Consider the following 21,649-nt stretch of genomic DNA (forward strand, 5'->3'; position numbering starts at 1 on the left):
CAATTTAATTCAAAGAAATTTCAAAACCAAGCGGTAAGGGCTCTTGCCCTACAGCCCACCCCCTCCTCCCGCATGCCTAATGGCATGTGGTTTATCAATTCTCACACACTAAAAAAAAATCCCTCCCAATACAAAAGAAAATATTAAACCTCTATGATCAATTTGAGAGGTTTTGTTATTAAGACTCTCCCAATACAAAAAAAAATAATATTAAACCTCTATGATCAATTTGAGAGGTTTTGTTATTAAGACTTGTATTTTCCATATTTGTGGTCGGCATTCGGCAGTGTGCAGGTATTTGGTCTTACCTTGCTTATGAACAACTTGGGTTTGGGCTGAGCGAGGTGCAGAAGTTTGCTCTTACACAGGAAAAGCTATGGCTTTGATGGGCTCCTGGGGAGTGCAGCAAACTTCTGTGCCGTCAGATTGCTTCGTGAACAACTCTCACGCTTCAGCTTCCCCTTTTTCCAGGGTAAATGGCACCCAATACAGGTTAGTCTGTTTTATACGAACCCGCGTTGTCTTCATATATTCTGCTTAAGAAAAGCTCCGAACAATACTTTCGCCTATGGTTTTATGGTTGAGAGTCTATGCTTATGCCTGCAATTGTATGGCATGTTTTCAAATGAGTGCACACTTCTAAGCATTTGGTTGTGTGATGTGTGACCGACAAGGCTTTCTACTTCAAGAGTTTTCTACATTAAAGACAGATTGTTTCATTGCGTGGATGACCAATTTTAAGCAGTAGGGCACAGCAGGGTCCTGCCTCAGCACATCATGCTCATGTTACGTCAGTTTCCAGAATTTTGTAGCCATCAAGAGGGGCATTGAGCTCATCTTATAGGAGGACACAGAGTTAGCCATCAACCCTTCGGAAATTTGAGTGAAAGTGACCCGTAGCAGCCTGCATTTGATTGGTCTGCATCAGTCAATGTCCTGACTTAATATCAAGCCCTTCCCCTTGTCGCATCTGCCAATATCAGACCCCCTTCAACGAAGCATAGTCCAGCTAACTGCAAAAAATACAGGGGAAGGGTTTGGGGGGTGGATCCCAAAAAGCAAAGTTTTATGCAGGAAAATGATACTGTGGCCATATACATTGTGCAATTTATTGCTGATGTAATGGAGCTAATGTCACGTGCACCCATGGACTGTGGTACACGGTAACAAACTGGCTCATTTTTTGCGCAAGATTCATGTACAGAAGTAGTACCTGTTAGGATATTTTGTTGTATGACGTGACCCCTTTGTGAGCCCCAATCTAGGACATGTCAGGCATGAGCTAGTAGGTCAGCCATAGAGATCAATGTCAGGTTATTCCTCTTAACCCATTGTGGAGAATTCAGCAAGTATTCATCATATAGGTGCATGTAGATGTCAGCCATAGCAGTAGTATGCATCATAGAAGCATTCAGTTGTATGCATGTAGTGGAGCCAGCCCTAAGGCCAGCCCTAACCATGGGCAAGCCTTGCGGGGGGTAGCTAACACCCCTAGCCACTCAATAAGACCGGGCGGCAGCCCTTATGGACTGTACTTGCAGTCGTCCTCCAGGACCTTTAGGGCCAGGTCATGCAGCTAGCTGACCAGCAACTGACCAGCCCTCCCAGCCGACCAGCATTAAATGCTACAAATAAACAAGTCATGGGCATTATTTGCAGGCTGACAAGCTATTCAAGTAGCCGACTAGCACCTTGGCATCATGTAGAAAGGCAAGCCTCTTTCAGTCCCAAAAATCATCAGATAAAATCAGAGATTATCAAGCAAAGTCAGTCAAGCATGTGTGCATAGGCTTCAGCCTTTGCATACCTACAACCACTCTTGTGCTTTCAGCCCAAGGCAAAGAAGCTCAGTCTCTTCAGGAGTATTCAGCACACCAACCCTCAATCTTGACTCTTGGGCGGGTGTATCCTCTTCGATGATAGCTTCATAGTTGCCTACAGCTTATGCACAGTTTTGGCCAACGTTTGGTCACTTTGTCCTTGCGTTTGGTGGTCAATTCGTCCACTCAATCTTGTAGATATAGTTCAGCTTGTATACAGTTCTCTAGAAGAAGAAATAAAGCAAATACTCTTGCTTGCAGGGGGGCCCTTCAGTGGGTAATTTGGGACCCTATCTGATGTTGTCTCTACTATATCTCTTTTAGATTAATGTATGATGTTTTAAAGGATTGCTAAAGGCTCACTAAACTCAGGTTTAAAGAAGGCTTTTGTCACAAAATTCCTTACAGCTTCTATTTTTCTACTGTTCATGTGTGGCATGTGGAGCCTGACATGACATACATGTATGGTTGGTGTAGCCTGACATAGTGTGTCTGTGTGGCATATGGAGCTTGACATGATAGTATATGTATGGCTGGTGTAGCCTGACATGATAGTACATGTGTGGCTTGTGGGGCCTGACATGGTGTACATATGTGGCTCATGAGCTTGACATGATGTAATTTTAGGTGCGAAGCAGATGCAGCTAGTGGTGAACCGTGGGCACCCTCAAAGTTGTATTGGAAGCAGACTCCTTTTTGGTAATCTAACCATAAAGGGAGGGAGTCAGTGCATCTTCTGGCCCCTAGTGTGGTGTACTATGCAGATTTGTCATCTTGTTTTATCTGGCATGCTTATGTGCACTTTCAGATTTCATGATTGATAAGATTTTTCGTGTACAGCTGCCCTTCTGTTTACATTGGTATCAGAGCTTGGCTTTCTACACAGTTGTGCCTAATATGATGCTAGATATGGCTGTAAGGAGTCATTATCCGTGAGAGAAGATTGGGATTCTGAGGTAGCCCTCGTCTTATTGTCGCGCCTCAAAAGAGGTTACTTTTGGTTTGAGCGGTAGTGAGCGTGTGGAAAGACTTCGTGGCCCTCCTATCTGTGTAGGGGCACTGTTGCACCCTTGCAGTCTATTCGGTATTATACTTGGGGAACTGGTAGAGAGCGATTCAGGGGCACGGAAAATTCTTTTCTTTCTGAAAAGCTGGAAGATACATTATGGCCAGCCAGTCAATCATTCTATGGAGGACTCTATCACCCATACTCGGCGCATGCGGGAAGAAGATAGAGACAGGGATCATGTTGGGGCTTTGGCGGATAACGATTCACCGCTGTTTGCCAGGGTTGAGGATCGGCAGGATATTGATGCCTTGATGAATGAGCTTGAAGAGCTCTGTGCTTTGCAAAGAGATCCTGATGTACAGAGGATCATTGAATCAAAGTTTCATGTCAAGGCTAATGTGGTCACTTTTGATGCAATTGCCCAACAGATGGGAATCGACAAACCTCGAGAGTTGGATGTTGCTTATTTAAAAAGCCGTGGTGATGTTGTTTCTGATGATGAGGGCAAGTGGGTCTTCACACGACAGCTTCGCAGACTATCTTGTGAAGGAAACTCCGATGATGTTGTGAGAGGGCATGCAGCCCGCACCAGTGATGTAAGAGAGCATGCAGGCCAAGCAAGTGACGTGAGTGGGCATGCAGTCCGAGCAAGTGTTTTGAGAGGGCTTGCAGCCCATACAATAGATATGAGGGGGCATGCGGCCCGAGGGGATGATGTACATCGACATGCAGCTCGTGGGATAATGAGGGGTTTTCAGCGGTCGAAAGGCCGTAACTCGGGCAAGGGGAAGGCTTCATCGGAGAAGTCTTCTGAGAAGATGTCCGACGCTGACCGCGAGAAACTAAAGGCAGAGAGGACCTGTAATGATTGTGGCGAGAAAGGCCACTACTGGAGGCAGTGTCCCAAGCGGAAGACCGAGAAGAGTGAAGACTCCTCAGCAATCATGAAGACTCTGGCTTTTGTGCACCTGGAGGTGATGGACACCGATGCGTCATTTTCTTCAGGCAGGGAGGAGATTGGAGGACTCTCCGCAACGGATACTCGGGAGTGGATTCTCGATAGTGGTGCTTCCAGGCACATGACTCCTTCCCGTTCCGGTTTACAGGATCTCTGCAGGTGTTCTGGTCATATTCTTACTGGGTATACGTCCACTATTCAGAGTGAGGGCAGGATGGAGATAGTTCCCGATGGCAGAGGGAGGAAGCATTCCTCCCAGGTGTTGTATGTTCCGGCACTTGGTTTTCATCTGTTGTCAGTGCATCAGGTTTGCAAGACTGGCGTACGGGTGGAGTTTGATGAGCATTTTGTTGCTCTTTGGGACAAAGCAACAGGCCAAGTGGTTTGGGAAGGTGGAGTGGAGAATGGAGTCTACAGGCTTTCAGCACTCTCTCTCCCAGGTCCTCAAGATTGTGATGAGTGGCAGTGTGGTAATAGCTACTCGGGTGTGGATACGCTGCAGGTGCGGGCTTTCCGAGACCAGGTGGTGGATAGCTTGCCAGTAGATGGCAGCAGTTGGCAGGAACTTTCCAGTACTGATCTTGGTAGTTCTTGTGTTCGTGAGTCAGAGGAAGCTGGACAGGTCACTTATGCTCTGATGTCTCGTCGTGTTCGGGACATAGAACTTCCAGTAGTTGAGGATGTTCTTTCCACGGGGACCTTTCGGAAAGCCAGGCAGGTGACAGGTGATTACTTGTAGAAGGAGGTGGTTTCTCCAGGCTTTGTGGTTCCGGATTCAGAGGGGGTGGTTGACAGGTTTCATCAGGTTTCCAGGACTTGTTTGTGCACCGTAACAGGTGTTGATCCTTGTGAGCAGTGTGATGTCTTTGTGACTCAGAAGCTGGATGGTTCATTGATCTGGTTGATGGACACCGGATTGGACGGGAGCTTCCTAATGAGGCAGTTGAGCTCTTGGTTGCAGATGTCTCTTTGTGAGGCAGGATTGCGTTTCCTGTGGTTTCTGCGACATGCGAAGGATCATGGACTCTTGTACACAGGAGGTGGATTGTTGGATGGAGTCAGACTCCGCGGTTGGAGTGACTCGGTTTGGGGAGGAGATCCGGACACGAGGGGATCTACTTCAGGCCCAGGAGCAGTTCTACGGAGCCACAGGAGGAGGTTGCATGGCAGGTTTGGGCTTCCATTGGAGGAACCCATGGTCATCCAGAGGCACTTTGTTCGTGAACAGATCGTTGCTGATGACATCTTGCTGGAGTTCTGTTCGACGGAGGACAGTACGGTGGACCTCTTCACGAAGTCGCTCTCAGGATTTGCTCAGGCGGCACCCCAGCTCCCAGTGGTTGGTTACACAGCCAGGAGCTGAGAGGGGGTGTTAGAAGTCATCTCCTGTCCAGTTTTATACACCAGGGCCTCTGAAATTCTCGGGCATTGTCCAGGCAAACAACACAAGTCAACCAAAGATAAAATCAAAGTCATGCACACACACGAGTGCAGCTAGACTGGAAGAAACACCCATCTACTCAGTTGTATCCGAAAAAATGACCAGGGCTCATGATCCTTCTGGAAACTTCCCAGAACATAAATACAATAGATCTCTAAGATAGCTAGTCCCAGAGAATTACATCATGTCAGGCTCCATGAGCCATACATGTACACCATGTCAGGCCCCACAAGCCACACATGTACTATCATGTTAGGCTACACCAACCATACATGTACTGTCATGTCAGACTCCATATGCCACACAAACACACCATGTCAGGCTACACCAGCCATACATGTATGTCATGTCAAGCTCCACATGCCACACATGAACAATAGAAACCAACCTCCAGTTACTATAAATAGGCTTGCATAGGGCTTGTTTTCTCATTCAGTCTTCATTGTGCTAAGAGCTCTCCTCCTCAGCCCTAGGAGTATCCTTGCCTTCATCCCTAGACTAATCCAGCCCTTGGAGCTCATAAGCTTGCTTCTCCAGCCTTGAGAACCCTTGCTTCAGTCAGCCCTAGGCGCCTGCTATCAGCTTGTATTCAGCATCACTTCAGGCCTTAGCATATAGATCAGCCCCAGTTCAACGCCAGGGTTCAGCCAGTGTTTTCTGCATCTGTCCAGCATCAAATCACCTGCGTTTCTGTCCAGCAGCATCAGATCCTCTGCGTTTCTGTCCAGCAGCCTCAGAACACCTGCGTTTTCAGTTCAGGAGCTTCCCTACAGGTCTGCGTTTCTGTCCACAGCAGTTTCCAGCCCTGAATCAACAGTTTGCAGCAGTTTCCAGCCCTGAATCTGCAGTTTGCATCAGCATCCAGCCTTCTGTGCATCATCCATACATGCAGCAGTCATCTGGTGAAGGTAACACAGCATTCATAAGTGTTTTCAGCATTCTAACACAGTGTAGAACAGTCCACCTTCTTCTTCTCTCAGCCTCAGGTGTGCAGCCCTTCCTATGCCCTTGGGAAGAGTGCATAGGCTCGAGATCAGGTCATCGAGGTGTTTCTATAGCAGTGTACAGATCAGCCACTCTCCGATCCTCCGAGATCTTGCGTTTGGCTTATCTACAGTCCACAGTCATTCTCTCTAAAGAAATAAAGCAAATACTATCTCTTTATCGGGATAGGGGGCCCTTCAGTGGGTAATTCGGGACCCAATCTGGTGTAGTTCTCATATCTCTCTCTCTCTTAACTCTTTTAAGTTTGAAGTATTAAAGTGGATTGCTAAACTCACGAAACTCAGGATACAGAAGACGGTGTGAGCATTTGTGTGACAGGATCTTCCAATACAAAGACTTCCGCTGCATATCACAAATACGTATCTGGTGGTAGCCGGTACGTAAATCTATCTTCGTGAAATATTTCGCTCCTGCTAACCGGTCAATCAGGTCATCTGATCTAGGGAGAGGATAACGGTTCTTAATGGTCAGCTTGTTCAATCTCTTGTAATCTATACACATTCTCCAGGTATTGTCCTTCTTTCTCCTAAGCAACACAGGTGCACCCCAAGGTGATTTACTTGGACGGATCTGGCCCATCCTCAAATAATCTTCGAGTTGTTTAGCCAACTCATCTTCCTCAGCTTGGCTCATCCTGTAAGGTGGAATACTGACACGATGAGCTACTGACACGATGAGCACCAAGGATCAAGTCAATACGATGATCTACTGCCCGTTCAGGTGGTAAACCCGATGGCAGTTCCTTAGGAAATACGTCTTGAAACGAATCAAGTATCTTTTGTAATTCTTTGCTTTTAAACACACTTAATTCATTTACATCCAAGGAAGGGATGAGAAATGAAGAAAGTGGAATCAATACACAATGGAAAGCGGTATACCAAGAAGAATCCATTAGATTTCCAAAATCAATTGTATTTACAAGAGGTCTCTGAGAGGGATGTATACAATCACCTAAAATACTGTACTGGGTGTCCTTTTGCTGAAAAGAAAAAATATGACTAGACCAATCTATTTGGACTTGAAGAGTCTTAAACCACTCAATCCCTAATAACAAGTCTACATTTTCTAGATGCATTACATAGCATTCCAGAGTATCTTTGTAGTCCTGAATCTGGATTGGAAGCATCTCCACCTTTCGATCCCAAACTTGCCTTCCTGCAGGTAAGCGTACCTCATAGGTATGATCGCTGGGTGTCGTATCAAGACTCAATTTCTGCACAAGTTTGTAGTTAACAAAGTTGTGTGAGCTGCCAAGGTCTAAAAGAACGTGAATTTTATGGCCATTCACTTCTCCATAAACTCGGAGAAGATCATGCAAGCCAAATACTTTAGAATTGAACAGACAATCAGAACAAATACTAGGGCGAGAAAGTACAGTAATTGACGTACCTGTCAAAGACAACTGGTTAGCTGCCTTTGGCTTGGGTCGTGCGTTTGTCTTGGCACCCTTTTGCTTTGGGCACTCGTTACGCATGTGTCCTTTTTCTTCGTAGATAAAACGACGTCCTTCCTTCTTGAGCTTTAAAGCCCTAAGGAGTCGTTTCTTCTTCGCTGGTGTCGAACTTGAATTCTTCGAAGGTTGGTTCGAAGACTTTCCTTCTGTCGTGTTAGCCATAGGTGCGGAGAACTTTCGTTTATGCTTGTTCCCCTGCTCGGTAACGGGTTTCGACTTGGAAGAGACCATTGTATCATCATAGATACGAGCTGAAGGAATGGCCTTGTCCAATGTTTTGCATTTGTATTTTTTACCTGTAAACGGTATGAGTCTGGTAAACCAGCTACGAAAAACCCCAAAAGAGTAGTGGAATCTATCTTTGTAGCTTTCATTTGCAAGTCCCGAAACTTCTGGAGGTAGACCTCATAAGTGAGGTGCTACGAGGTCATGGTCAAAGCTGAAAACCGGGCAACAACATCATAATCATCCTCTTTCTTGAGGAATTCCTTCTTGAAGACATCTTCGAATTGTGCCCAAGTTGTTGGCTTATGGTTGAGTTCCTTCCACCAAAGCAAAGCTTTGCCGGATAGGAAACCTGCTGCTAACTGGATCTTCTTTCCATCATCATATGGATGAAACTGAAAGTGAACTTGCTACTTGTGTAGCCACGTGTCCACGATCTCCTTGGTGCGTTGCTTTTGCTCGTCCCCGAACGGTTCCGGAGTAATGTTGGGGCCTAAAGCAGAGGCCAAGGTATCGATACCCGATAGAGTAGAGAGGGTAGTGGTCAATAGAGCGATGGAGTTCTGCAAAGCTTGCATCTGGGCTGCGATTTGTGCCTGACGTTCCGACAAAGAAGCTTTGAGAGCTACTTTGAACTCTTGGAAATCTGATTTTGACACAAAATCGTCAAAAAGATCAGCATCGGTACCTTCCGTAGCCGGCAAGCCTTCACGTTCCACAAGGGGCTCCAACTCTGATTCTTGGGTCGACATCGTGAAGAGGGTAAGTGGAGAGAAAATTCGATCTTTGCACAATAAAAGTGCGAGTGAACTTGAGAGCTTGAGAGCTTGAAAACTTGAGTTATGTGTGGTAAGAAGCCCAGTTAAGGGGTTTATAAAGATAGCCCCAAAAGCTAAAAATCCCCAAAAGCTATCTTTACCTTTAAAAATATATATATATATATATATATATATATGTAAATATATAAATATAAATATAAATATAAATATAAATATATATATATATATATATATATTCAATTTTCTCTTAAAAAAATAAAATAAAACACCTTTGAAACCTTGGAGGAGGGGTTTTTTAAACCTTTTATAAAAAAAAATTTAAACTAATAAAAAAAACGAAAGCCCAAAAAAAGGCGTGTGCTTTCCTTGTTTTTTTTTCTCTTCCCTCCTGGATTAGAGCTGCTGGCGTCACCCACCGTGCTACAGGCGTGTGCTTTTCCTTGCCGTCGGTCACCTCGCCTGTCGGTTGCTGTCGTCACCTGTGTGTCTACCGGTACCTTCGCGCCAGCTTGCGTCTGCGCCAGCCTCACGTAGGCCTAGCCACAAGGCGGCGTAGGCCTGCCGGCCTGGCCTGGGCGCCTGCCCGCCTGGCCTAGGTGCCTACGTGGGCCTGGCCTGGGCACCAGCCGCCTGACTAAAGTGCTGCGTAGGCTTGGCTGCCTGGCCGCCTGGCTACGTAAGCCCATGCGCCCGCCTGCAGGGTTGCCTACAGAGGCCTGGCCGGCTGCCAGCCTCTGATAGCCAAACGTCAACACCCGCCAGAGCACAAACCTGCCAGCATATCCACCTTCTCACACGCGTACTCTCTCTCACTCGTTCAACGAAAAGCAAACCTGTTTTTTATGTTTTCTCTCTCTGCAGTTCGTGCAACTGCACAAACGAATCTCTCCTCTTCTTTGCAAAGCAAATGACCCCACTTAGACTACCACTTCCCATCAACATGGGTTTCTTTGATGAAGAAAAACACATACTGAATCTGAAAACAACAGTATGCACAGAAAAAACAGTAAGCTTTTCTAACACATATCTTCCTTCGACCTCATCTTCTCTACCTACCGACTTGCTCGTTCACGAGGTATGCTCTGATACCACTGTCAAATCCCCACAGATCTCCTCGTGATCGTTCCTGGGTACGAGACTCGAATCTTGCAAACAAACAAACAAACAAACAAGGGGGTGCAGGTCTGACTCACCTCCCAACCATGACAGCCGTGGGCAAGCCCACAGTCTTGGCTGTCCCCACCGAGCCACGAGCTGAGCTAACTAGGTTGACGTACCAACCAATCTCCTCCTCGCGACGTCCCATACCGCCACGAAGCTGCCCTCAACGGGCCTCGAGATTGCTGCCGGCCTCGGCTGCATAAAGCAGGTGCACGTCTGCACTAGATCTAGGCTCCAAGACCATAGAGCTCTCACAAACTCGCGAGACTCTCTATATCTCAGTAACTAACCTTGGCCACCCTTTTATAGGTTCTTGGCCAGTCATCGGGCGTCCACACTTGGGTGCCCGCCCGTCCATACTTGGGTGCCCGCCCGCTAGTATATCCCTAACTCAGCTCGTCAATCAGCTTGCCTAGCTCCAAGCTTCCCCAAGCCTCGAAACTAGTCTTGCGTGCGTGTAGCACACGGTAGATACACACTGTGCACATGACAGTGGGCAAGCCCACAAGTCTTGACTGTCCCCACCAAGCCACGAGCTGAGCTAACTAGATGGACGTACCGACCAATCTCTACCTTGTGACGTCCCATACTGCCACGAAGCTACCCTTGCGGACCTCGAGACTGCTGCTGGCCTTGGCTGCATAAAGCAGGTGCACGTCTGCACTAGATCCAGGCTTCTGTTCATAGAGCTCTCACAAAGACACGTGAGACTCTATATCACTAATGACTAACCTTGGCCACCCTTTTATAGGCTCTTGGCCGGTCATCGGGCGTCCACACTTGGGCGCCCTCCCGCCCATACTTGGGTGCCCACCTGTTAGTCTATCCCTAACTCAGCTCGCCAATCAACCTGTCTAGCTCCAAGCTTCCCCAACCTGGAAGCTAGTCTTGTGTGCGTGTAGCACACGGTAGATACACACTGTGCACATGACACAGACCTCTTGTCTAGACATCAGGACATTATGCTTAGGGATGATCGATCTTCTGCCCAGTCTCCCTCCATCACATCGTGAGGACCATCATATCGATTTGGTCCCTGGATCATAACCTCCTAGTAGGTTCCCCTATTGTCTTTCCAAGACGTTAGAGAGCGAGCTAGAAAGACAGTTATCTGAGCTCCTCCGAGCCGGATTCGTTCGGCCTTCTTCCTCACCATTTGCTGCACCCATCCTATTTGTCCAAAAGAAGGACAAGTCTGCATGCCTTTGTGTAGACTACAGGGCATTGAATAAACTCACCATTAAGAATAAGTTTCCTATGCCAAGGATTGAGTACATTTTGGAGCGTTAGACGGTGCAAAATTTTTCACTAAGATCGACCTCAAGAGTGGTTACCATCAGGTTTGCATTTTTGAATCTGACATTCCAAAAACAGCTTTTCGGACAAAGTGTGGTCACTACGAGTTCGTAGTCATGCCTTTTGGGCTTACCAATGCACCCGCAACCTTCAATAAAATGATGTCCAGGATTTTCGCAGTCCTCATTGGTAAGTGTGTCTTCATCTTTCTTGATGACATACTTGTATTCTCAGCCACTACGGAGCAGCATGAGAAAGATGTGGAGAAAGTCTTGCAACTTTTGTGAGATAATGGGCTCTACATAAATGCCAAAAAGTCTATCTTCGGTATTAAAGAGGTTCAATACTTGGGCTATACATCAGTTCCGATGGGATCCGATTGGACTCCTCAAAGGTTCAAGAGATCTTGGATTGGGACATCCCTCAGACCGCCCAAGAGATCCGTTCTTTCATAGGTCTTTGTCAAGCCTACAGCACCCATGCTCACAACTTTTTCAACCTTGTAGCACCTCTCACCGACTTGCTCAAGGGGGTGAAGACTCGTAGACAAAAAGTCTCAGTCACAGGCAAGGTGCTTGATGCATTCCGTGCACTCTAGAAAGCTGCCTCAGAAGGCGCCTATTTTGAAGTTAGCATCTTGGGATGAACCTTTTGAGGTCATTACCGATGTAAGCAATGTAGCCATAGGTGCAGTTCTTCAGCAGGACAATAGACTCGTGGCCTACTACAGTAGAAAGTTGGATGTCGTCGAAAACAATTATTTGGTTTATGACAAAGAGCTTTTGAGTGTGATCACAGTGCTCAAACATTGAAAGCCTTTCCTTTATGGACAGGTCTTCACAGTCAAAACATACCACCAAGCCCTTAAGTGACTTCAAACCATGCCAAGTGCCCAGTGGAGCGATTGGCAAGCCAAATGGAGTCGGCTCTTCCAACAATTTGGAGGAATGATAGAGTACATTCCTAGTAAGCATAACCCAGTTGCAAATGCTCTCTTAGTTGAAAGGCCAGCATCCAGGCAATGCAGGAGTCTACCATTCTCGAAATCACGGGAAAGGACTTAGATAGCATGAAAGACCAGTATGTCGACTCCCCTACTCAATACAATTTGGCCCTTACTTCCGAGCCTGGCCATTATTCAGTGCAGAACGGTTGGTTGTTCTTCAAGAACCGTCTCTGTGTCATTCGGGAAAAGTGAGCAGCTCTTCTCCATGATGCCCATGACTCCTTAGTTGGAGGACATAAGAGGTATCAATAGTACCCTCGAGAAATTAGAACGGTTCTTTTGTTGGCCAAAAATGAGGTGTGATGTGTATGCACATGTTCAAGCCTATAAGATTTGTCAAAAAGTTAAGGTTCCACATACAAAAAAGGCTAGGTTACTTCAACCTTTGTCTATCCCCAACAGGCCTTTCATCAACATATCTATGGACTTTGTAGAGCCTCTACCAGCATCCACCAGATCGCGTAACACTCAGTGTTTTACCATTGTGGATCGCTTCAGTAAATTTTGCATGCTTATCCCATGCAAGCATACGGCCACAACTGAGGACGTAGCTCGTCTTTTTCTCAAACATTGGTACCCCATTTGTGGTTTGCCTAGCACCATCACCTCAGACAGAGATTCTAAGTTTACCTCGCATTTTTGGAGGGCATTATTCGAAAACTTTGGAATCAAGTTACAATTGTCTAGTGCATTCCATCCATAGACAGACGGCCAAACAGAAATCTATAACCAGTTGGCCTTTGATGTTCTCAAGTCATATTGTCATGACCAACAGTCTAAATGGGAACATTATCTTCTATTGGTCCAAGCCATCTTGAACGATACTCATTCATCTAGTGTTGGACGGACTTCGTACGAAGCAGCCTTTGGTCGTTGTTTCTCTTCTCTTTTGACGAGATTGGTGTCTCCATCTCTTGAGGCTAATAAAATGACAGAGACATTTCCTGAAATCATTGAGTCAGTTAAGGACCGCTTGACCAAAGCACAGGAAGCTTATAGCAGACATGTAAATAAATCTAGACAAGATGTTCACTTCAAGGAATGGGATTGGGTCTATCTGAGCATCATGAAACAAAGATTGAAACAAGTGGGAAAATGTTGTCCCAAGCTTTCTTTCTGTTGCAAGTTTGTTTTTGCATCGCCCTTTGGTTTTGTTTGAAGGCTGGAGGCCGGTTCACACAGACTACCTTGGTAGAGGTAATAAGTTTAAAGCTTTGCGGAAAGCTTCAAACTTCTCTCTCGAAAGAGACTTGGTAAATCCATTTGCTACATTGGCATGTGTAGGGATGTAAGTCAAGGCTCTCTCTCCTGCATGGAGCCTCTGGTTGTTTGACATAATCATAATGTACCTCAATGTGCTTTGTTCGCGCATGAAAAACCGGATTCCGTGCCACTTCCAATGCACGTTGGTTGTCTGTAAAAATGGTGGTAGAAGATGGCTATCTAATACTAAGATCTACCAATAGACGATGGAGCCATGCACACTCCATAGTAGCTGTGAATGCTGCCCTGTACTCAGTCTCATAACTAGAAGTGGCCACTGCATGGGATGATCTCACTCAAACGGGCAATGTCAAAATTATGTGCACAAGTTCATGAAGTTGTCACTCAACGTGGAAGGCTTGAGTGAGGAGTACAAATTGAGAAAGTTCATCAAAGGGTTGCAAAACAACATTAGGGTTGATGTGGACACTCAAAGACCCAAAACCATCAAGGAGGCCATGCTTCTTGTGGAGATCTACGAGGCAAAGTATGCACATGGGAGCGGAGCATGATGGGTTTAGGGCTGATTTTGGCACTTCAACTATGGACAAGATTTGTTGCATCTTACATGGGTCCTCCTAGATTTCCGACCGTCTATGGAAGAGAGTGGAGAGAAATTTCAGATTTGGCAACTCTCTTCCTAGGCCTTTAAATGTTGATGGAAAGCAAGTTGATGCAAAAGCGGCTAACAAGAGCAAGGTTATTGGTGACGATCACATCAATGGTTTGAAGAGCAAAGGTTTATGCTTCGAGTGTGGTGAGTGAAACAACGATCATTGGAAGGTTTGCAAAGCCAAGATAATGACCTAGGCATGATTCTCACCGAACCTTGCCATGAAGACACAGAGGAGGATGTGGATGACTATGAAGAATGTTTTGAAGATGCCAATGATGTGGATGATGAGCGTGAGTTTCCTTTTGATCTGGGTGGATCAAAGGAGAGGGAGCTTGACTATGATGATGGTTTTCCATTACCTATGTGTACTCGCGTGAGATGACAAGGACAACTCGGCCACTTTGTGCAACATATCTAGTGATGCCTATGCTGGATGCAAGTGTGCAAGTACATTGAGGCCCAAGGCATGCATAAAGGCAAGTGTGGCATAAGTTCTGTTTGATAGCAAGAGTACACAAAGCTTTATCAACACAAAGTCTATTTGGAGTCTCAAATTACAGCCTATAGCCTTACCCTTATGGCATGAAGTTCAAGTGGCTAATGGGGTAAAAATGGATTGCACATTGGTATGCAAAGATGTGGGTTTGGTACTCGCAAAGGATTATACTTGCAAGGTTGATTTACTTATGTTGGGTATGGGTCCTACTGACATCGTGTTGGGATGTGACTGGCTGGCAACTCTTGGCTTAACCATGAAGTTACAACAAGGGTATATGAGTTTCATGGATGGGAATGATGAGGTTACATTGATTGGAACTCATGTGTCAAGTATCAAGAATTTATCCACTTAAAACCATCGGCACACATAAGAACTGATTTGACACCACACTGGGACTGGACCCCCCGCCACACACACACACGACTATTAATGCGATTAAACACTTAAAAAATTAAAGGCACATAATTTATCTACTTATAACCACCGACACACATAAGAACTGATTTGACACCACACTGGGACTGGAACTCCCTGCCCCGCCTCTCCTCCCTCTTCTTTCTGGAATTTATGTCACATTGCCAAGGAGTATTTGTTGGTTACGAGCTTTGGGGGTGCTTCTTGAGTCTAGCACCAAGCTACCGAGAATATAATAACTATATCCCAAAATATATCCACAAATCCATAGACACTTGTGGATCAAAGGAATTCCATCAAGCACGGAGATGTCCACATGGGTGTCCTGTCAACTCATGGAATCCTCCATGAGTTTACATGGAAATCCATAGAAAACAAAAAAGGCCTGAAAAAGTGCCCGAAAATAGGTGTTTCAAAGTGGAACAACCATTTCAGATTCTGCGCCTTGGCAGGGTAGAGTCCGTGCAAGTTTGTACCACCGTCTGCACAAGTTCGGACAAAAAGATCAGCACCCCAGCCGAGAAGAGTGAGTGCTTCAAGACAACTCAATAAAAGGCCTACTGGAGCGCTCCCCATACATCACTTGGACAACCCTGAGATCTGTTGAAAATCTGATTTCTAGTCTTGAAAAACCATAAAACAGCTTGCTTTAGCTTTTCCTCATGCAAAAGTGTACCAGAACTCCTTGTATTGCTCCAGAATGTCAATGACCAGCCGTAGGAGTTGATCAGCTGCGAGGGAAGTGTGTTTGTAGCTGACCAGTCTTCTTGCAAGTGCCAAACTCTAAATGTGCACAAAGCCCCTAAACCACCTTTTTATAGTAAGCTGACCCTGCTTTTGTTGTTGTTTTCCTTGATTTAAAACAAATGAGTCTGCTTTTCTTTTAACAGGTGCCTAGAAGCTAGGTTGTTCACATGTATAATACTTGATGGTACTTTAATAACTTTAATTGTTTTGTTTAGTCTTTTATTTTTGGGGGTTTTTTTTTTTTTGTTGTTGTTGATAAACCTGTCCAACCATTAATAATGATGTGACCATGCTCCAATAACCTGTTTTTAACTTGTTTTTACACATTTGTCTAGCCTGTCACTCCAATGACTTGTTGGGCACACGCCTTACATAATCCAATGCTTGTGTCCTGTTCTCAGGCTCCCATTGAGATGTCCAAGGTGCTCGGAACCCATATCTGGATAACCTCCCATTCCCGAAGCTTGTTCAAAAGTCCATAAATCCAATAAATATGATAAAATACTGATAAATGTACGTAAATCCTGGTATTTTTTTTGGTTGGTGGGCACGTACTCGGCGTCGTGGGGGGGGGGGGGGTGTACGAGAGGCAAAATAGGGTGACCAAAGAGCTAAAGGCAAAAGGAGGGAGGGACGCAAGCAGGGGGTTTGGCACATAGAGGGTGTGAAGGAGCAAGTGAGAGGCAAGCTGAACTGGAGGGGCTGGGGTACTTTGGCGGGAGGGCCACATGTGTGCAGGGCTAACCACAGAGGGGTGGGGAGTGGTGTCGTGCATGGGATCTCTAACCCCCTTAGTGGAGTTAGATAGAAATTTAGTATGAGGGTTTATCCATGAAGATTTATGTAACATGCTAACTATGTGGAAGTGTGATTGATGATGATTAACGTTAAGCACATGCGCAATGGTGAGTAGAGAGAAGGAGAAGAGAGAGACTCTTTACCTAACCTACTCCTAATGTATATTATTGAATGAATGAGTAATATCAATGGTTGGAGATCGCAAATTTGGCTCTTAAATGCTATGCATAGACTAAATGCTTAATGTCCTCTTCTGTGCGTTAGTGGAAAACATTGATGTGGAGGTGTACTTGGCTGATCTAGATGTTGTGGCTATATGCCCTTGGTCTTAGTTCTCTTGCCCTTGGTCTTGGCTCTGCAACCTTTGTCTCTAAATGCTCACAAATGACCCATGACTTGCCTTTTTATAGGTATCTTGATAGCAAGTCGTATTCAGGTCGGTTTAACCTTTTTGACCTACATAGTTGTTGGGATTCGGAGTCTCATATGTGTGTGTCCGGCTCTGTGTGTGTACCTACCCACTTGTGTCTGTGTGAACAGCCCCTAAAAGGGCTAAGTGTGTTAGTGTGTGTGAACCCACCCTTAGGTTGGGATAACGTAAGTGTGCCATCTGTCACTTGTCTAGTATGTGTGGCGATTTCCTTGAGTCAAAAGATAAGGCCTACAGCCTACAAAAGCATGTACTTGGTTTAAGCTTCTACACAATCAATCAATCAAATTATTGAGTCGTGCATTCTTTTACTCTCTCTCTCTCTCTCGGTTGTGAACACCTCTCTCCTCTCTCTGTCTCTCTCTCTCTCTCTCTCTCTCCCCTCTTACTCTCTTTCTCTCTTCATGTGTGCAACCATTGCCATGGCTTGAAGGTTCATCATCTCTCTCCTTGAAACTTTCTCTCTCTTCTACACACACCACCATGGTTATCTTCAAGCCTCCATAGCTTGGGTGCTCTATTTTACTACATGGTATCAGAGTGGGATACCTGCATTGGAGCACGGGGCTGATCTCCTGCACCCGCACTTGCCTCGACTACACATGTCTGACCATTGTCCGTGCCCTGCTGCCTGCGTGAAGCACCACCACCACTACTCCTTGATCCATTGGCTGTGGGTGATTCTTTATAGCTCAGCGAGCTAATTTGAGTTGAGCGGGTGGAGAAGCCAGTGGCTGCTGACCTGGAGGGCAAGCCCTTTGGTGGCTCAGATCTCCACCCGACGGCCTTTTTTTTTTGCCCTCGCCTTACCTGCCCTCACTACAGTTTCCACACCTTCATTTGTGACCTTCTAGTCCACCGCCTTTGCTTCCCGGTTGATGTCTGCGAGCCATTGTCCTCATCCGTCATCTCCATGATCCATCTTTGCGCTTCTCCACACAACGCCAACACTTTGCCTTGTTGCAGCTTCCGTCATAGTCGCCGCCATCTGTCGTCTTGTTGTTGCTAACACCATTGTCCATTACCGACCGTCTTCATCTGCTGTTGTACCAGCTTCACCTTCCAGTATTACTTGCTCGTCATCAATATTCAACGCCACTTTGGGGCTTCTCATAGAATCAAGTGAAAAACATCTAAATGATGTTCATGCACTCGTCAAAATTTAGGGCTTTCACAAAAATTGGACAACATTGGAGAACTTGAAGCCTGAGTCAGCTCTACAAATTCACATCAGCAATCAAATTTGTTCATTTTCAACATTGATGGTAATTCTTTGATTAAAGCTCCAATATCTTCAAAAATTTAGGGCTTTCAACAGTTGCCCACAATTGAATCTCCTACACCAATAGAATTTTAGAGGTTTTCAAAATTAGGGCAAAATTTTCCTCATTGAAGCCTCAACAAATTCAAAATTTGGGGCTTTTCTAAATTGAAGTCTCCTTAGAAACATTAAAGCCGTTTTGGGTCCTCTGCTACGGCCCTCGGGCCTAAAATGACTGGTCAAGCATCAATTGCTTGGCGATACTGCTGTACACGACATCTTCATTGACACTTCACCAGCTTCGGAAGTTTCTAAACTTCCATTCTGTGTGTTTGTGTGAGTGTCATGGGTCTTTTACCTGGATCATACCCTGAAAAAGATTTGCAATAAGTGCTCGTCATGTATGTCAGTTTCCATGTGTTTGTACCGCCTTGTGTTATAAAAGGCTCCAGTACGTCAATTTATCCCTATCTTGAGTCAGGGGAGGGGAGGGTAGTTTAGGATGGCTTACATATATCATGTGTGGTCAAGCCCCTTATTAGACCTCGCGTGAGAGTCCAAGTGTTGGCCACTGTGATCTTTTGAATCACATGTGTAGTTGTGGGCCCAAATCACCATAGATATGAAGGTCAATCCTTATAACACCACCTTGACTCCGAAGGGGGGTTTGTTGGTATTTGGAGTCTCGTATGTGCATATCCGTCTTTGTGTGTGTACCCATTTTGTATGTGTAACGCTATTTTTGTACCCACTTGTGTCTATGTGTGAACAACCTCTAAAAGAGCTAAGCGTGTTAGTGTGTGTGTGAAACCGATCCCGTCAAGTGGGAAGACTCCGTTGGACACCCACACACTTAATAGCACAACTTTAAAACCACAATTTGAAATGAACAACTTAATACAACTTGAATTTGAAATGAAATGAAATGGAAAGATGGACACCAGCACTGGGGCCGGAACGGGCCGACCCCCCCCTCAATATATGACATATTTATTGGGAGTATTTAACAAATACAATGCTCCATGGGTTCCAAGAACCAGATGATGTCCATGTACATATGAAAACAGTACCAAACAAATATGTTTGAAGTCGACGTTCGAAGTAGATACTCGAAGCAGAATGACCACTAGCGCGGTCCTGTGCTTTCACTGGACTCCGCGGAGAGCGCCTCACTGGTGTTCCGAGACCACGCACAAACAGGCGCTCTCGTACTAACGCCTGGCTCTCCCGATCTCAGCACCTTTGGACCGAGGTTCGCCAATAGAGCTTGGACTACCCGGCACCGAACGGGTGTTACCGTGGGGAAAGAATCCCTTAGCAGATTTAACACAAAGGACTTTATTTAAATCTGAAAATTCACTTACTTGTGGATGGCAAAAGAAGTCCAATACCCATATGTGCAGTTACTTTGAGGGAAACACCGAGATGAGCCACTTGAAGACGGAAGACGCCGCCTTTGGAAAGGAAGTACAACCTGAATAGCTGGAGTGTGGCCTGCTGGTGGTGGAACAACAGCCCGGCTCTGCAGAGTGCAGCGTATTGGAGAAGTACGCCCACGGTCTACTGGTAATGGTCACACAACTGGCTGCTATTGTATGCTGTTGAAGATGGCCCACGTTTGCTTGCAAAAGAACAAGGCAACGCAGCCTGTGGGTAAACAGCCGCCAGATAAAGAGCTCAGCCGCCTGTGAGAAAAGGGACGCCTGGCTGCTATACACAGGCGCCTGGGGCTGCAGCCTATGTGGGTATTCGCAGCCTGTGCAGTTCAGCTACGCCTGACTGCAACTTGCGCAGCCCACCTGTAGGAGGGGAGATGGTGTAGGCGCAACCACCTGCAACAAGTACAGCCGCCTGTACTGGAGACTTAGCAGCATGTGGAGAAGCAGTCGCCTGAGAGAGAAGAAGTAGAGGTAGCCGCCTGGTTGCTGTAGGAGCAGAAGCGTAGGAGATGGTCGCCGGTTCTTGATCTTCACGAAGATGGTGGAAGCGGGTGATCACCGGGTTGTTCTACGCTGAAGGTGAAAGCCTTTTTTTTTATAAAATTAAGGCGGAGTTACACTATAGTGATTTCCATGCTTGCATGTGGGTGATCAGTGTGGGTAGGTGACCATGCCCACCCCCACACTCACTTAAGTGGGGCTCCCCACCTTTATCCCCAACAATGGATTTAGGCATACCATGATGCTTGAAAATATTAGCAAGAAAAAGCTTTACCATATGATCAGCTTTAATGGTTTTCTTGACGGGCAAGAAATGAGCTTGCTTGCTAAACCTGTCCACAATGGTCCAAATAGCATCATTCCCATGCTGGGATCTAGGCAAATCCATAATAAAATCCATAGTAATGCTTTCCCAAGGTTGCGAGGGAATAGGCAATGGCTGAAGCAAACCTGGAGGTTTTTGTCTATCAAATTTCACCTTTTGGCAAGTAATACATGCACGCACATAAGCCTCAATGTCTTTACGCATGCTTGGCCAAAAGAAATATTTCTGAATCATGCAGTAGGGGCATAATACCTCTATGACCAGCATATGGTGGAGCGTGACATTCGTCCATAACCTTTGGACGCAAATCCTTCACCACACATAGGCAATTATCCTTCATAAGATAACCCTCGTTGATAACATAAGAGGCATGTGAATGACCAGCCAACAAATCAGTCCATATATGGCAAAAATCAGCATCCAAATGATACAAATCTCGCATAGCAGATAAGTTGCCATGAGAGGCCACTGAGACTGCAGCTACATAAGGCCTCTTGGATAATGCATCGGCCACCACATTTTTCTTTCCTGGAGTATGCACAATCTGAAAATGAAACATGGAAAGAAAATTTGCCATTCTCATCTGCTTCTCTGAAAGCTTTGTTTGAGATAGAAAGTATCTCAAATTTAGTCCCAAGAAGATAATGTTTCCATATCTTTAAGACGTGAGTTACAGCCAAAAGCTCTTTCTCATAGATATCCATATGAAGCTCAGCATAATGCAAACGACGGCTGTCGTATGCCCTTCTTGATTTAGGACAGCTCTTATGCAATCACCACAAGCATCACATTCAACTACAAATGACTTGTGCAAGTTAGGAACAAGCAAAACGGGTCCACATATGATAGCATGCTTGAGCTGCAAGAAAGCATCCTGTTCCTTTGAAGTCCATTTGAAAGCAGTTTTCTTCTTCGTGAGATCATGTAGAGGAGTGGCAATCATAGCAAAATGCCTTATGAAACGCCTGTAATACGAACATAATCCCAAAAAACTACGTACTTGATGTACGTTTTGCAATTCGGGCCAATTCCGAATGGTCTCTATTATTTCAGGATCCATTATAACTCCATCTTTGGATACAATATGACCCAAATAATGAATTTCTGAAAGGAAGAACTCACTTTTCTTGGCATTGATGAAAAGTTTATGCTTCCGCAACTCTTCGAACACTGTGACCAAATGAGTTCTGTGTTCCTGCTCAT

The 21,649-nt window shown here is 45.6% G+C and overlaps 1 protein-coding gene across 5 annotated transcripts in view; it reads left to right on the forward strand.

Annotated features, from left to right (window-relative positions):
• Positions 1–201: 201 nt before the first annotated feature.
• Positions 202–21,649, forward strand: part of LOC147619820 (chaperone protein dnaJ A7A, chloroplastic-like) — a 47,667-nt gene continuing 26,219 nt past the window's right edge. For 3 of the 5 annotated variants that reach the window (XM_086825662.1, XM_086825664.1, XM_086825665.1), the window contains exon 1: positions 241–492. In XM_086825662.1, the coding sequence (XP_086681788.1) occupies positions 377–492 (116 nt within the window). In that variant the 5' untranslated portion in view covers positions 241–376. Of the gene's footprint in view, positions 493–21,649 lie in introns of all 5 variants that reach the window. The other 2 variants (XM_086825663.1, XM_086825666.1) reach the window with 2 other exon arrangements.

Source organism: Cibotium barometz, chromosome 32 (assembly GCF_041138505.1).
Source record: "Cibotium barometz isolate CiBa-2024 chromosome 32, ASM4113850v1, whole genome shotgun sequence".
NCBI lineage: Eukaryota > Viridiplantae > Streptophyta > Polypodiopsida > Cyatheales > Cibotiaceae > Cibotium > Cibotium barometz.